This window comes from Nycticebus coucang, chromosome 10, assembly GCF_027406575.1.
Source record: "Nycticebus coucang isolate mNycCou1 chromosome 10, mNycCou1.pri, whole genome shotgun sequence".
Lineage (NCBI taxonomy): Eukaryota > Metazoa > Chordata > Mammalia > Primates > Lorisidae > Nycticebus > Nycticebus coucang.
This window is the reverse complement of record NC_069789.1, coordinates 16,671,276-16,686,724: the sequence shown is the minus strand read 5'-3', so window position 1 is coordinate 16,686,724 and position 15,449 is coordinate 16,671,276. Positions and strand designations below refer to the sequence as shown.

Sequence of the window (15,449 nt, the reverse complement as noted above, 5' to 3'; positions counted from 1 at the left end):
CGATTATAACAATATGTCACCATCACTACTCTTGTACTTTGGGGCCATTATAAAGTAAAATAAAGATTACCTGAACATAAGCTCTACTGAGAAAGTACAGTCAGTCCAGGGTACCTGAGAAAACAGGATTTTTTTTCTTTCTTTCTTTTTTTTAAGAGGATTTGGGTTTAAAATGCTTTCTAGTCTCTTAGGGATGAAACACTGAGTTACTTTTTCACTATTCAGTTGAATATGAATTTTAAAATTAATTTCTGTCATTTATCTTAAAAATGATATGGTATTTAATTACTTTTTGATAACTATATACTGATACATTGATTATGAAGAAATGAAGGATTTCAAGAATACTTCATAATTTTGAACATCTTTATTTTTTCATAATTCCTAAGAATTATTTTTTTAAATCACCCTTATCAATTTCAGTTGATTATTATATACTTTGCTTCTAGAGAATGTACATTATTTTGTGCTTTTTGATTTGGGCCTCTTTGTCGTCTTCATGGGTAATACCCAGCAGTGTTCTGTACCATCCCTTGTTATAATCTAAGCAAAAAGATGATTTCCTTTCTGATTTGAAGAGGGGTTACTCACATGCTAATTTGTTTAGTCTTTTTTATAAAATCACTGGTGTTAGATATGTGGAGCTGGCCTTCTAAATTATGCCTCTCAAATTGGTACCATTCAGAGACAGTAATCAGAAGGGGAATTCGACTGGGACAGCTTAGCTTACCTTAAGGTGGTAACATAGGTGTTCTGAGGAGACCTCAGGAAGGAAAGAAATCGCCCATGGAGAAGACAAAACTCTCTTTATCTTGTTATCCATATGTATAAAGATCATGAAAGAGGGGCCTTGAAATTTCCTGGCATTTGGGTTTTTTAGCGGGGGCACTGGCTCGTGATGGCCAAGGGATTCTGGTGGTTCTGCTCTGTGAGCCTTCAGTGTCGTCTCTTCCCATCACTGCACAGCAGAAGCCACCAGGTCTTGAATTGACCACCGACCTACCCTGTTTATAAATGTTTTAGAACAGCTTTACCTTTTCTTATCTACAGAATGATTTTTATTAGAAGAATTTAAATGTAAGTCAGGATTAGCCAAAAATCAGTGATCTGATTTATAAGCTGTTCTCCCTTTTTATTTATGTATGGTCTATTAAAATCATCGTTATTATTATTACAGGCCATGGTTGCTTGTTATCCAGGCAATGGAACGGGTTATGTACGTCATGTTGATAATCCAAATGGAGATGGAAGATGTGTGACTTGTATATATTATCTTAATAAAGACTGGGATGCCAAGGTATGCAACTTAATTGAGCACTTATTTTTTTCTCACAGGTATTTTTTTTCCACAAGAATTAAGATTCATACTCCATATGGTGAGACTGTCTTTACCACATAAAACAATTAAAAAATTTCTCTATTACATTTGTTTCAGTCTCAGGTATTAGGAATTTTTTTTTTGGAGACAGTCTCACTCTGCTGCCCCAGGCTAGAGTACAGTGACTTAGTCCTAGCTCACAGCAACTTCAAGTTCCTGGGTTCAAGTGATCCTCCTGCCTCAGCCTCTGGAGTAGCTGGGGACTATAAGCGCCTGCCACAACGCCCAGCTAATTTTCTGTTTTTAGTTGAGATGGGGTCTCACTCTTGCTCAGGCTGGTCTCAAACTCCTGAACTCAAGGCATCCTCCTATCTTGGCTTCCCAGAGTGCTAGAGTGTAGAGTGTAGAAGCATGAGCCACTACGCCCGGCAAGTAGTACATTTTTTAAAATGTGAAACAAATACTAACATGTCTCCTATGACATAATACCTATAGTTAACAATATAGTGTCATGCACTTACAATTTTAAGAGAGTAGATCTCATGTTGGGTGTTCTTCCCCCCCTCAAAAAAAAAAACCCACAAACACACAGGCTAATTTGGGAGGTGATGGATATGTTTATTGTCTTAATTGTGGTTATTGATGGTATCAGGGGTGTATATATATGTTCAAACTCATCAAATTGTAAACTTTAAATGTGTGTATTTTTTATGTATCAGTTATACCTCAGGAAAGCTGAATAAAAAGTACTAATATATTTTTAAAAGTAGGTTCACTTACCTTCAGACATTGAAGCATTTATGCAGAATTTTACTGACTTTTCAAAAAATAATCTTTATTGAAGTTCTTTTTAATAGTTTTTATAAAAACACTTCTGAGAACAGTTATTTTATAGGGGCTTTGAGGGGTGATGATCTATAAACAGTTGTTACGGATTATTTTCTGGTCTGTTCTTTGCATTGTTGTAGGAATGTTATGTGGCATCGAGTTGTTGAATTAAGTATCAGGGGCAGAATTCCATCTTTCCCTGATTATGAAAACACTAGAAGTTTATCAATATTGACAAACTGTGTAAAATCGGTTATAAAGTACAACATATTTAATCTCTTTTGTTTTAAATATATATTCCCCTAGTATTAACCTGAGTTTCATTGATGGCTGTGCAGACTGATTTTGGGGGTTGGTTTTAAAAAATCTTAAGTATAACATTCAAATAGCAAAGTGAACAGTGTACAGCTGAGTAGATTTTCAGAAAGTGAACACACCTTTGTAGCTGGCGTCATTTTCTTTTTACATGATAATAAGCTTTAAAACACTATTTTTTCCTCCTCCCCACAAACACACAAATGGAAACCTCCCAACTCTACGATGTGCAAAAACCTGCTCCTACCCAAAAAGTGTTTTGAATTTAGAATTCATAGTTCTCCAGTAATCTTTCTAGACCGTCTAGTCCAAGTTCAAAACGTAGTAAGTTTACTGCTAAGTAGATATTGAGGCATTATGTCAACAAGCATGGCTTTTTCTGTTACAGATTTCAAAGCTTGAAATAGAAAAGTAAATTTGATAATTCATCTTGAGCCCAAGGCACAAAACAGATTGATGTGACTTTAGTTAAAAGTTGCAGACTTAAAAACTGACTTTTTGTCAGATTTTATAAATATCTGGAAAGCTAGAATTATGATCAGCTGTTAACTTCTAGATTGTGTTAGGCTGTTTCTAGGCTGATGTCATTACAATTTGTAAATGACCTAACTAAGGTCATTAATATATAGGTTTTAGATGAGGACATAAGCAGAGAAAAGTCCCTAGTGTTTCCATGTAGAATAGAAAACTTGGCCACTGCAAGGCTGCACTGAGTATGTGCAGTGTGCCAGACACTGTTCTGGGTGCTGGGGATGTAGCAGAAATGGAGTTAGCCCTGGGAGATCAGTAGATTGACAATTACAGTTAGTTGTGGCGAGTGTCAGGACAGATTGCTGTTAGGAGCACATAGGAGGACCACCTAGTTAAGAGGTCAGGGAAAGTTTTCCAGAGCAAGAGTGGGAAGGTCAGCTAGCCATTTCTCCTTGAACATTTTCAGCATATTACCTGTGATAGTCCTGGTGACTCCGGTCAAAGGGAAAGGGGCAGGAAAAAAGAAGACATGTTCTCAGTCACAGCCTGGAGGTTATTTTTTTATTTGTGTATATTTGTGGGGTGCAAGTACAGTTTTGCTACATTGATACATTGCATTGTGGTGAGGTCCAGGCCTTCAGTGTACCCACCACTGGAGCACATTGTACCTGTCAAGGAATCTCCCATTATCCCCACCCCTGAGTCCCCCTGCAGGTCATAGATGTTTGCATGATTGCCCAAGGAATCACTCTGAACAACACTAGAACCCGAGGAAGATGGGAAAGGGTACCAAGTAGCTAGAATTTAACTTACCTGAAGATGAACCTGATAAACATTTTCTCTAACTGTACATTCTGGGAACAGATTCAAACCCCATGGTGTCTTGATCAGGTATTCACGTTTCTATTTTAAGAGTCTACTTTCTTAGGAGTGTAGTTATTCAAGGGTAAAAGCTGCTTGGTTGGTTGGGTTTTGCCTAGCTTTTATCTTTCCCAGACTGTAAATACCACAAGGACAAGGTATGTCTGCATTATTCCCTACCCCACTTCCAAGTGCAGTACATGCCTAGTCAGTATTAGAATGAGAGATGAATCCATTTAATCCTAAACTGACGATAATATATTTAAGTAAATACTAAGTCTTTTATGGATGGAATCAAGCTTCATGAAGCAGGTCGTCTTTATGTGTCAGGCCCAGTCTGGAAAGGGAGAGCTACACATACATTGAGTATTTTCCTGCCCTAATAGTGACCACATGCGTGCTAATGGTGAGGATGATAGGGACGGTAGTAAATGATACTTTCAACTGATATATTGAATTCTTTAAATTAGAATGTGACTGTCCTATTCAGTATATGTTGAACTTTAAAATACAATAAACTTATTTGATATAATAAGCCATTTATAATAATTTAATGAAGAAGATTTAAAATGTATCCATTTTAGGCTCAGTGCCTGTGGCTCAAGTGGCTAAGGCGCCAGCCACATACACCTGAGCTGGCGGGTTCTAATCCAGCCCGGGCCCGCCAAACAACAATGATGGCTGCAACCAAAAAATAGCTGGGCCTTGTGCCGGGCGCCTATAGTGCAGCTACTTGGGAGGCGGAGACAGGAGAATCGCGTGAGCCCAGGAGTTGGAGGTTGCTGTGAGCTGTGATGCCACAGTACTCTACCCTGGGCTACAGCTTGAGGCTCTGTCTCAAAAAAAAAAAAAGTATCCATTTTAAGTGTAGGTTAAGGAAAATCATTAGCATACATAAATAAGACATGTTTACTAGTTTTCAAAACTTTCAGGACTTTTAAATTCAGACAATAGTCATCTGTTTCATCAAGTATTTATAAAAATCCATAAAACAAGAAATGAATGTTTCCTTGCATCAATGAATATACTTAATCTTATTTCATCTTCATACTTTAATCAAGATGTATTCATGAATATTCAATTAAAAATTTCAATTTATTGAAATAGTCTTTTTCCCCCCTTCTAAATTTAATCTTGCAGCATTTTGGTTATTCTACTCTTTTTCTAGGTAAGTGGAGGTATACTACGAATTTTTCCAGAAGGCAAAGCCCAGTTTGCTGACATTGAACCCAAATTTGATAGACTGCTGTTTTTCTGGTCTGATCGTCGCAACCCTCATGAAGTACAACCAGCATATGCTACAAGGTAGTATTCCTTTTAAGAAAAAATTGGTTTAGGGTATGGTAGGACAGGGAAGGGATCAGTATAATAAACTTGACAGCTTTCTAATGAGTGTTTTCCAGCTCTCCAAGTACTCTTCACAGGCCTTTTAATTTGAATAATTATATAAGATTTGTTGCAGACGTTTTAATTTGAATGATTGTATGAGATTTATTAGTGCTAAATATGTCTTTCTTTGCATGACCACTTTGTGTTTGGGGTAAGAAAAGGAAGCAGGGTCTCTCCCATCCTTCTAGCTCTGTCTCCTTGCTTTCTCCGTTTCTAACCTACTATCCATTCTTTAATTTTGTGAAAGTATTTCACTGGGGAGAGAAAAAGATTAAAGAAGGAAAAGGAAAGGTTTTTTAAAAGATGGTGAGAGAGGGCGGCGCCTGTGGCTCATTGAGTAGGGCGCTGGCCCTATATACTGAGGGTGGTGGGTTCAAACCCAGCCCCGGCCAAACTGCAACAAAAAACAGCCAGGCCTTGTGGTGTTATGGTCCCAGCTACTTTGGAGGCTGAGGCAAGAGACTCGCCTAAGCTCAGGAGTTGGAGGTTGCTGTGAGCTGTGATGCCACAGCACTTTACCAAGGGTGACAGAGTAAGACCCTGTCTCTAAAAAATAAGAAAGGTGAGAGAGAAAAGAGAAGAGGTAACCAGAGATTACAAGAGCAAAAATAAAGTCGAAAATAGGTTGCTGTGGGTGGGAGTTAATGTTAGAAAAATAACCCTCTAGCTTTAATAATAATAAGCATTATTCATTGTACTCTTTTCTGTAAGGTTTGGACTTCTCAACCTCTTAAGCACAAATGCTTTTCTTTTTTTACCATTTGTCATGTCTGAGTTAAAATATTAAGATTGTCAAAACAGGATGTTGTAGACATTGTTCTGACAGTAAATATTTGTACAAAACTGTACAGTTTTTAAAACACTGCAGCTATTTTTCTTCATAGAAAAAACTGTGAGCATCTAATAGGGAGATGCTGGCATTCATTGCTGTCTGGCCTAGCAGGTGCCACAAGGTACCTGCAGGGGCGATAGCATCCCTGAGAGCCGACATTAGTAATGGAGGCACTGCAGAGCTGACTGCTGACTCTCCCTTTCACCCCTTTCTTTCTTGGCTGTGTTGCCTTCTCCATAATTCACACAGTGAGTTGAAAGCTAAACAGTTTGTGGCCAGAGGACATAAAGTCCCCAGTGGAAACCAGGGGATGGCTGGTCACATCTGCTCCGCATCCAGGTGCAGTCCTTTCCCCCACTGCCTCTGTAAATGTTTATTGACCCCATAGACCTCCTTTTTTATGAAATCTTGAGTTTGGCTTGGTCTTATCCTTACCGATGAAGAAGTAACAAATACAGTACTTGGCGGCAGTAAGTAAATGCCAGCCGGTGTGGAGGGAGGGTTCTGTAGAAGCTAGATGGAGGGACGGGCATGTGGGGGGGGGGAAGGAAGCAGGAACACAGCAGTACTCTGGGATGGCTAAAGTGGTACGGGGAAAAGGATTCTTGAAAGCAATCAACAGGAGATGAGGCTGGAAAGTGAGAATGACATTTGGTAGTTTACAGTTTTTAGGTAAGGACAAGGGGCTGTAGAGGGAGCTGATCCAGATGTTATGACTCTAGTTGCTGTGTAACTTAAGTTTGGGGCCTGGGCAAAAGACATGCAAATCATATATCTGAGCCCCTTGTCCTATTACCAGGGCCACTCAAAACAAGAGAAGACACTACAACATAGTCAGAAAGCTGGGGAGCAGAGTGTGGAAATGAGGAGGCTGGGGCATCAGCTGAGGGTTCTGTGCACCTCTGACCCAGCTCTGACCCTGCTCTGCATTGAACTGTGCCGCAGACATGTTACATGATTTCGTTCTGTCACATGTACTGGCTCTGTGTTTGATTAGTGTTCTTTTCCCTGTATGACCACAAGACCATACTGATTTTAACTAATTGCTGTGTTCTGCTAAGGAATTGATGATTTGTAGTGTGCTGTCCTTCCTGTTGTTCATATTAGAAGATGTAACTATGTACTTTATAGTACTTAACAAGTAGGAGATGCCACATTTATTTGGGGAATGAGATATTCCAAATCAGTGAAATTAAAAAAAAAAAAAAAAGCTTAAGCTATATTTTAAACATCACAATGTAATTGTTTTGATAAAAATCCTAAAAGATTCTTAGTGTAATTTAATTGTCTTGATGACTCAAAGTTATAATTGTAAATATCCGTCAGTCTTTGCTTATGAGATAGTGATATCCTCAGAGGCTGCTGAGACCGTTGGCCTCCCTGCACTGAAGGAACCCAGGCTGCTAGGCCTTGAGCCCTTTTATATATTTTTCTTTTCTTCTTTTAATACTTTTCTATCGATAATGTACTTTTTCTATAAAAGCCATTTTTTTACACTTTAATTGTCTCTAATCTGCAGTGGGTTTGCAAAAAAGATGGTCAAGTAGGTGGAATTAGTGTTAAGAAAGTAATAAAAACGCACCAACTTCATGACATCAATTTTAGCCTCTCCAGGTTCTCACCTATATTCCTTAGCATTAAATTAAGGTTGCTGGATAAGTGAGTTGTTATGATACTCATTTTTCCTTTGATATTATTCCCATTTAGACATATTTTTGTCATTATGAATTTTAATATACCATTGCAACAGCATACCACTTTTCTCCCCAGTGTGATCATTCTTACCCTATTCTAAATTTTCTTTTAGGTACGCAATAACTGTTTGGTATTTTGATGCAGATGAGAGAGCACGAGCTAAAGTAAAATACCTAACAGGTAAACATTTGGGGCCAGGGTATACTGGAACAAAAGTACCCTGCCATCAGGTAGTGCTTTCCAAAAACTCCAGTGTAGTCATTGTTAACACTATGAATACTTTCTCCTTGTGTTTGTGATATTCTTTAATTCCCCCCCCCCGTTTTTTTTACAAAGGACATTTGGTAGCACTCTTAATAAGTTACCTTCATTTTTATCTTTAACCAACAAAATTGATCAAAGATTAGAAAAGTTTGAGGCAAAGAAGTCTGAGTAGATTATCCAGGTAACAAACTGAGTTTCCTGTGATTATCCTTTTTATCATGGGTTACTTTAGGTAACAGCCATCTGGCTTCCTCTCATTCTCTTCTTAGAAGGAAGTTAATCCTTTTCCTTTTCAAATATACATGCTCTGAACAGTATTCCAGGTCTTCCATGTTGAATGTGGACATGAAGAAAATCAATACAAAGGAGATGAGTTGAAATGCCAAAATCAGTAAATGAGTCGGGCATGTAGATTCTGTATCTGTTGATGGTGTGTGTAGGTGAGCACTCTTGTATTCAACCTGAAGATCCTTCATTCTCCCAGTTTTCCCCTGCCCAGCCCAGCTACAGATGGTCTCTCTTAGAGCAGTGGGTCTGAGTTTCCCGTCTGATGGACTGATGAATTTACCTGACTTTCCTTTAATGCTACCTTAAATCTCCAAAAGTCTGCTCAGTGTTCACCTCACTGCTTAGTTATATTGACTGGAGCCACTGATAATCCCATGTCACTCCCCCCTCTTTTTTCCCACTTCACCCTTTTATAAAAGTATAAAAAAATGAATGCTTATGCATTTTCTGTGTATTTTAAAGCCATTGTTTGTGGCAGAAGCCCACTAGTGTGCTTTCAGTGATGCTGAGCATTCTACTGTTTTAAAGTAATCCAAACTGCTTTTAAAATAAAAAGGAGACAGAATCATTATCTCTGTGCAGAGAATAGTTACCCTTGGAGTTTAACTAGTTCAAAGTAACACGTCATACTAGAACTCTGAGGGTAGTGTTCAGAAGTGTAAGGGCGAAAGTTTTCAGACGGTGTTTGCAAAGTTGAAATATTGTCCATAGTGTTTAGGAATTCAGTGGGAAGCAGGAACAGAAGCTCACTGGTATTTAATGAATGAATGAAAACAATTTTTGTTTCTTTTTACCTTGCAGGTGAAAAAGGTGTGAGGGTTGAACTCAATAAACCTTCTGATTCAATCAGTAAAGACGTCTTATAAAGCCTTTGATCCAGCAATATCTTACTTCATCTTCAATAATTGTTGATGCTGTTTGTTAACTTGTGAATAAATGAGATAAAGAAAAATAGACCACCAGTTGACATTTTAATAAGGAAACAAAGAACTTTTTTGTGTTTCATCAAACAGAAGATTTTGACTGTTATGAGTGTGTACTGCATGATCGACTCCAAATCTGTGACTGCTTATGGGAAGAAGATAAGCTACCAAATGAAAATGGTTTTTACATCTGGACATGAAATAAGTGCCCTATGTAGAATTTTTTTCATTCTCATATTTTGCCAGATCTGTCATCTAGCTGAGTTCATTTCATCTCTCCCTTTTTTATATCAAGTTTGAATTTGGGATAATTTTTCTATGATTAGGTACAATTTATCAAAACTGAATTGAGAAAAAAATTACAGTATTATTTCTCAAAATAACATCAATCTATTTTTGTAAACTTCTTCATAGTATTAAATTTTGCCCTAAAAGACCTTAATTATGATTGTTGCCAGTGACTGATTTTCTTTTTACTTAAAATAAGAAAAGGAGCACTTTAATTACATCTGAAAAATAAGTATGTTTTGTAGTCCTATCTTATACTAATTTGAACTCTTAAAGATTGCTGCTGTCTTTCACATTGTTAGTAATGAAACCTAACAGTAAAATAGTCACCATTTACTATCAATAACTTTAATTCATGTTTTATAAGAAAAAATACACAGTAAGAAGGGTTTCTTTTTTAAGTTGAATTTTTTTAAAAACTAAAGTGACTGGCACTAAATGAACTTGAGGTTATCCTCAACTTCAAGTTCCTAAGATAAAAGGGCTTTCTTAAGCTTTCAGGTTTATCCTGTAGATGTAGACAGTAATGTCCCATTTCTAATCTTTTGCTTCTCCTCACACTGATCGTACTTCCAAACCTGGTATTATGTTTTCTTCCTAATACTATGATCCATTTGATCTGGAGATCACAACCGTCTCTCTTGAAACGTTATTGGGGAGGTTATGTACGCATTGAGCCAACAGGTGTTGTTATAGACTTGATGTTCACTGACTCTGCAGACAGCTGTTGAGGCATTCCCCAAATGCAATATCAGCCTTCTTACCAGTACTAAAAGATTTAGCTTAGGGGGGGAAAAAAAAAACGCAAAACCAGATAATTTTATTTTTGTGTTTCATGGGTTTTCTTGTTTACTTTTTAGACAAAGAGAAGAAATATTACAAAATCACACAAGGCCTACCAGACTTCTGTATTTAAAGAACGAATTAGGATGACTGTCTTAGCCTTCACTTTCCTGGGTTCTTTAGCAAAGCTGAAAGGGTGTATCCATATTTTGCAGAAATTAAGGGTGTAAGTCTTTGCCCACTTAGGTTTTCTGTCTCTGTCCTTGATCTTCTTTGCCAAAATGTGAGTAGACACAAATTTTCTGTATATTTCAACTATAAGACATTTTTAGCATCTGTATAGTTTGTATTCAATTAGAGGCCTTTTCGGAAAGCTCAGTAATTTTTATTAAAAGATTGCTATCGTTCATGTAAAACATGAAAAAAATTGCTTAGTGAAAATGACAGTGTGAACTTAGGGTGGGATTAAATATTCAGTATTGTGATCTCACTTAACAGAAATTACAGGAGAACATGATAGTTTATTGTTGTTCTTCCTTTCCTATATTCGGTTTTGTTCCATTTCCTCTCCTTCACTCCAGATGGTAACAAAACATCTCTACAGTAAGTGCCTCTGTCAACCCAGCTTGGGAGTGCAAATTATCTTTACCATGTGGTCTACAGTATGGTGCATAGCATTAGGCCACAACTCAAAAGCACTGTCATTTTTAGTGTTAGCAGAAATTGTCTTATGTTGGTGGGAGGTTTGTTTGATTGTCAAGATATACAGCAACAGCCTTTAAATTTGGGAGCCCCTGTTGTCATTCAAATGTGTACCTCTACAATTGTACAAAGTATCAGATTCTACTATTTGTGGGTTGTGCTTGCCAGATAGGTCTTAAAACTTGTGTATTTTTGGGAAAAGTTTATATACGTTTTTGGAAATCATTGTGAAAGATCAAGAAATCCGGATAGCCATTTCTTTAATATCCATTTAAAATCTGTTTATTTCATGCTAGTGGCATCATTAACTTGTCACCAAGCAGGACTCTATTTAAAACTATTTATGGCCTGTATGTGTTTAATCTGGTTAAAGATAAAGCTTCATAATGCTGTTTTTATACAACACATTAACCAGCTATAAAACACAGATCTTTATCAATAGCAGACAAAGAATTTCAGGATGCATATACAGAGAGACTATAAAGTCATGTAGTTTGAAAAGTGGTGTTTCATTATGAAAGAGCTCTCAAGTTGCTTGTAAAGCTAATCTAATTAAAAGATGTATAAATGTTCTCAAAAAAATTATGGTTATTTCCTTCTGTCTTGTTTTTTAATCCCTTATCATACATAAGCTTTCCAGTTTTTTCATCAGATCTTTGACTTGGTCCAGAACATTTGGTATTAATTTTCATAAGGAGAGAAAAAAAACAGAAAACATAGGACTCCAACAATTTTAGAAACTTCTGGGGGTAATTGGAATGTCTTTGGGATCCATGAGCTCTGTTTGGATTCTTAACATTTGAATTCTTACCCTTTTAATGGGATTTTTAAAATTGTTTTAACATTCATAGCTGTTGAGCATGTCTGTCACTCCTCTCCTGCCAAAGGGAGGGGCATTAGGTATTTATCTCTAATTGTCATAGGTGTCCTATTGTGTATGTACAAGAAAGCTTAATTTGTGTGATCACACATTAAAATGTAAGAGCTTTTATAATGTGAGATCAAAATATATGTTCACATATCTCTTATGTAAACAATTTTTTAGTGTGTTGTTTTTGTTATTTCCCTGCCTATGGTAGGGCATTTGGGGAATTGCACTGAAATATAGCTGGGTGGATTGAAGGAGAGGGTAAAGGAGTTTGGGATGAAGACTACTTAAATTCTGTGGGGGTAATCAGAAGAACACAGAATTAACAAATCTCTAGTTTTGGCTCAATCACTTAAGTGACCTTTTGAGCCCTTTGTATATGAAAGCAAGCACAATATCTTCAAACTTACAAGAATTGTATGAGACCTAAGTAAAATGCAGTATGCAAAGTACTAACAGGGCATAGAACAATGTTCAACCAGTAGTATGCCCTCTCCTTTACCAATAATGTGCTAACATAATTGTAGGGAGAGAAGACTGGGAGAGAAGTTTGAATAACTGACGGTTTTATCAGTTATAAATGTTAATCATTTGGAAGCAAGAGTGTTAATTTTTTAAATCAATGGTAGGTAGTTTTATAGCTTAAGTTAAATCACAGGTACATCACATTTTGTCAGATTATTTCGCTAAGTGCATATGGTCCAAGACAGCTGTATTTGGGGTATAGACTGCAGTGATATATATTATATATCAAATAATAGTTCATTAGATTTTTTTTCAATTAGTTTATGAACATTCAGAAGTAAATATCTAGTCTCTATTTCTATAAGAATAATTTTTTTGACTTCTAAGGACATGAATTCATCCCCCAGATTTTGTTTTTGGTTTTAATGCAGATTCTTTACATGAGCACCAGCAATTAAATTTTATCTGAAATATGGCAATACTCAGGGATGTACCATTGGACCAATGAGATGTGTAAAGGGCATGGCCTCATGAACTGTAAATAGTTTTATAAGTAGAACACAGCCAAGGGATAGCCTGAACAGCTGCAGGTAGCTAAAATTCTTTCTGTGACTATTTATTAATTATCAAATATTATTGATAATTTTTGCCCTGAATAAGATGTTATCAAGGTCAAAGAGTTAATAGGGTAAAGTCTTCCCTTCATTGAGATTAGGACTTTTTCTGCTAAAATTAGTATATTCCTATCGTGTTCTACAAAATACCTTTACACTTTTTTCTTTCAGCATACAAAGCAAAGTAAATTCTATCTCCATTTAAAATTAAAACAGGATCAGACGAGTGAGTTGCTTGCAGTCACATAGCTCACTCCTGGTAGAAAGCCATAGTTTTAGCATGGGCTTTTCTTGTTTAATTTTGTTAAAGTAGCAAAATCAACTTACTCTATATGAGAGTTGGTAGAAAAAATAGTACTCCCTCACATTCTTCCCCTGAGAAAGCAAGTTTCAGCTCTTCTAAATGATTCTCTGGATAACATGATCACATTGCTCCATCTCGATTTTTCCAATGTTAAGGCATTATCTACTTACTTCACCACATGGAAGATGAGAACATAAGTCTCTTTGCAACATTCCTCCACCTTTCTTACAAGCAGACTTCCACCTTCCCTGATCATCCTTACACAAGTCTGCTATAAGTGAGATCAGGTTGATAGTGCTTCTGTTAGGACTTTGCTATTCAAAGCTGAGACACGCAGGAAACCACAATGACTTTACTTTCTCCCACAACCTACTCTGCCCCTTAATGTTTTGATTTTTTTGTTGGTTCCCTGTGGTTTCTAACCGGTACCAGTCTAAACCGGTTTCCCTTTCCGCCTGGCACACACCATCTTCCTTGGATGTCCTCTGGCGATTTTCCCCTCACCATTCTCCGTGTTGGAGACAGTTCCCTGTTTGGTTGGAACACACCTTCCAATACTTCTTGCAAAAGTGTGTGGGTAGTAAATTTCCTGAGATGAATGTCTTTATCATTACACTTAATTGGTAACTGACTATAGAATTCTAGTTTGTAAATAATTTTCCTCAGAAATTTGAAAACATTGTCTCACTAATTCTAGGTTCCAGCGTGTAGATGTTGAAAGATCTGAAGCCATTCTTACTACTAATTCTTTATGTGTAATCTGCTCTTTCTCTGTGGAAGTTCATTGGATATTTTCATCCCCAGGCCTCTGTGGTTTTAGTGTGCTTTAGTGTGTGCCTGTTCTCAACTGGTGTGGGAGGCATGCAAAATGTAAACTCTGCATTTGTGGATATTTTCTTAAATTATTTCATTAATTATTTCTCATACATTCTGTGTTCTCTCTAGCTCTCTTCTCATCCAGACAGTGTACGTACTGGTTTGAACTTACTTTTCTAGTTACTGTGTATTGTTGCCTTTACTTTGGGGATAACTGTTTTAATTCTTCTTGTGAGTATATTGTGTCTGCTATTAGGTTTTTAAATTTCAGGAGGTCTTTTTCTCTAATTTTTAAAAAGTGTACACCAACCTATCCTTTTTAATAGACATAGTATTTAACTTTTTTTCTGTTTAATTTTTGTCCTTACTGTTGGAATTTTTCTTCAAATGTCTGGTATTTCTTGCTTGTGTATTCACATTTAAGAGGGAGGCTGCTTCCTAATCTGAATTTCTATTATCATCTCCCCAAAATCATACAGAGAGCGTGTCACCTGTGCCTACAGCATAACTAGGAGACACAGAAAAAACTTCAATTTACTTGTAGCAGAGAAATAGCATCTGAAACATCAGCACCCACACGAGGGCTGAGAAGTTAGGTGGAAACTATATGGCAGAGAGACAAAGGCAGTGGGGGTCTAGCTGGCAGTACCAGACAAAAAAGCCAGGGGCCCTACTGTGAGTAGTGGCAATACTGATAAACCTGACTCTGGCACATCCAACCCCGGGCCACTGGGGTGTCAAGAAAGGAAAACATTTGAAGGTTCTTAAGATGGAAGGTGGCTGTTTGGAGAAGGTACCATTTCTTGGAGGGAGGGAGATGTCTCTCAGAGGCTTGATGGTGAAGTGAAAATAGGAGGGCAAGGGTCTCACTGAAAAAAATAAAAAGAATTACAGAATCAGAAGAGTCCCACCTAACTTTTACAGAAAGTGTCAACTCTGGGAAATACAGTGTTTCATTCTACCACCGGAAGAGAACACTCTTGAATCTAGAAAACTACCCTGTTTCTCCGAACATTCTACCACCCGAAGAGAACTACCCGGTTTCCCCGAAAATAAGACATCCTCCGAAAATGAGACCTACTCACAGGAAAGATAAGACGTCCCCTGAAAATAAGACCTAGCGCATCTTTGGCAGCACGCCTTAAAATAAGACTTATTTTAGGGAAAACAGGGTAGTAAGGCACACAAACTCCTTGCTCCTGGCTAGAGAACTCTTTTTGGAAGCCAAGGAAGATTAAACCTTTCAAAATGAGCAGAAAAAGGAAGATAACATCCATAAATTACTATTCAAAGGAAAGATTATGAGAATCAAGTATAACTGATGAAAATTTTCAATCGTAAAGCAGAGAAAAATCAATAATATGCAGCCTGAATTAAATAGGCCTTTGTCGAAACAAAAATTAACCTCTGATATTAGAAATTCAA

The 15,449-nt window shown here is 37.1% G+C and overlaps 1 protein-coding gene across 3 annotated transcripts in view; it reads left to right on the top strand.

The window, feature by feature from the left end:
* EGLN1 (egl-9 family hypoxia inducible factor 1) overlaps positions 1–11,529 on the top strand; it is a 63,474-nt gene extending 51,945 nt beyond the window's left edge. Inside the window, exons 2-5 of one of the 3 annotated variants that reach the window (XM_053606698.1) lie at positions 1,178–1,297; positions 4,962–5,098; positions 7,822–7,889; positions 9,063–11,529. In XM_053606698.1, coding sequence (XP_053462673.1) covers positions 1,178–1,297; positions 4,962–5,098; positions 7,822–7,889; positions 9,063–9,127 — 390 coding nt within the window. In that variant the 3' untranslated portion in view covers positions 9,128–11,529. The remainder of the gene's footprint in view (positions 1–1,177; positions 1,298–4,961; positions 5,099–7,821; positions 7,890–9,062) is intronic. The other 2 variants (XM_053606701.1, XM_053606700.1) reach the window with 2 other exon arrangements.
* Positions 11,530–15,449: the final 3,920 nt, after the last annotated feature.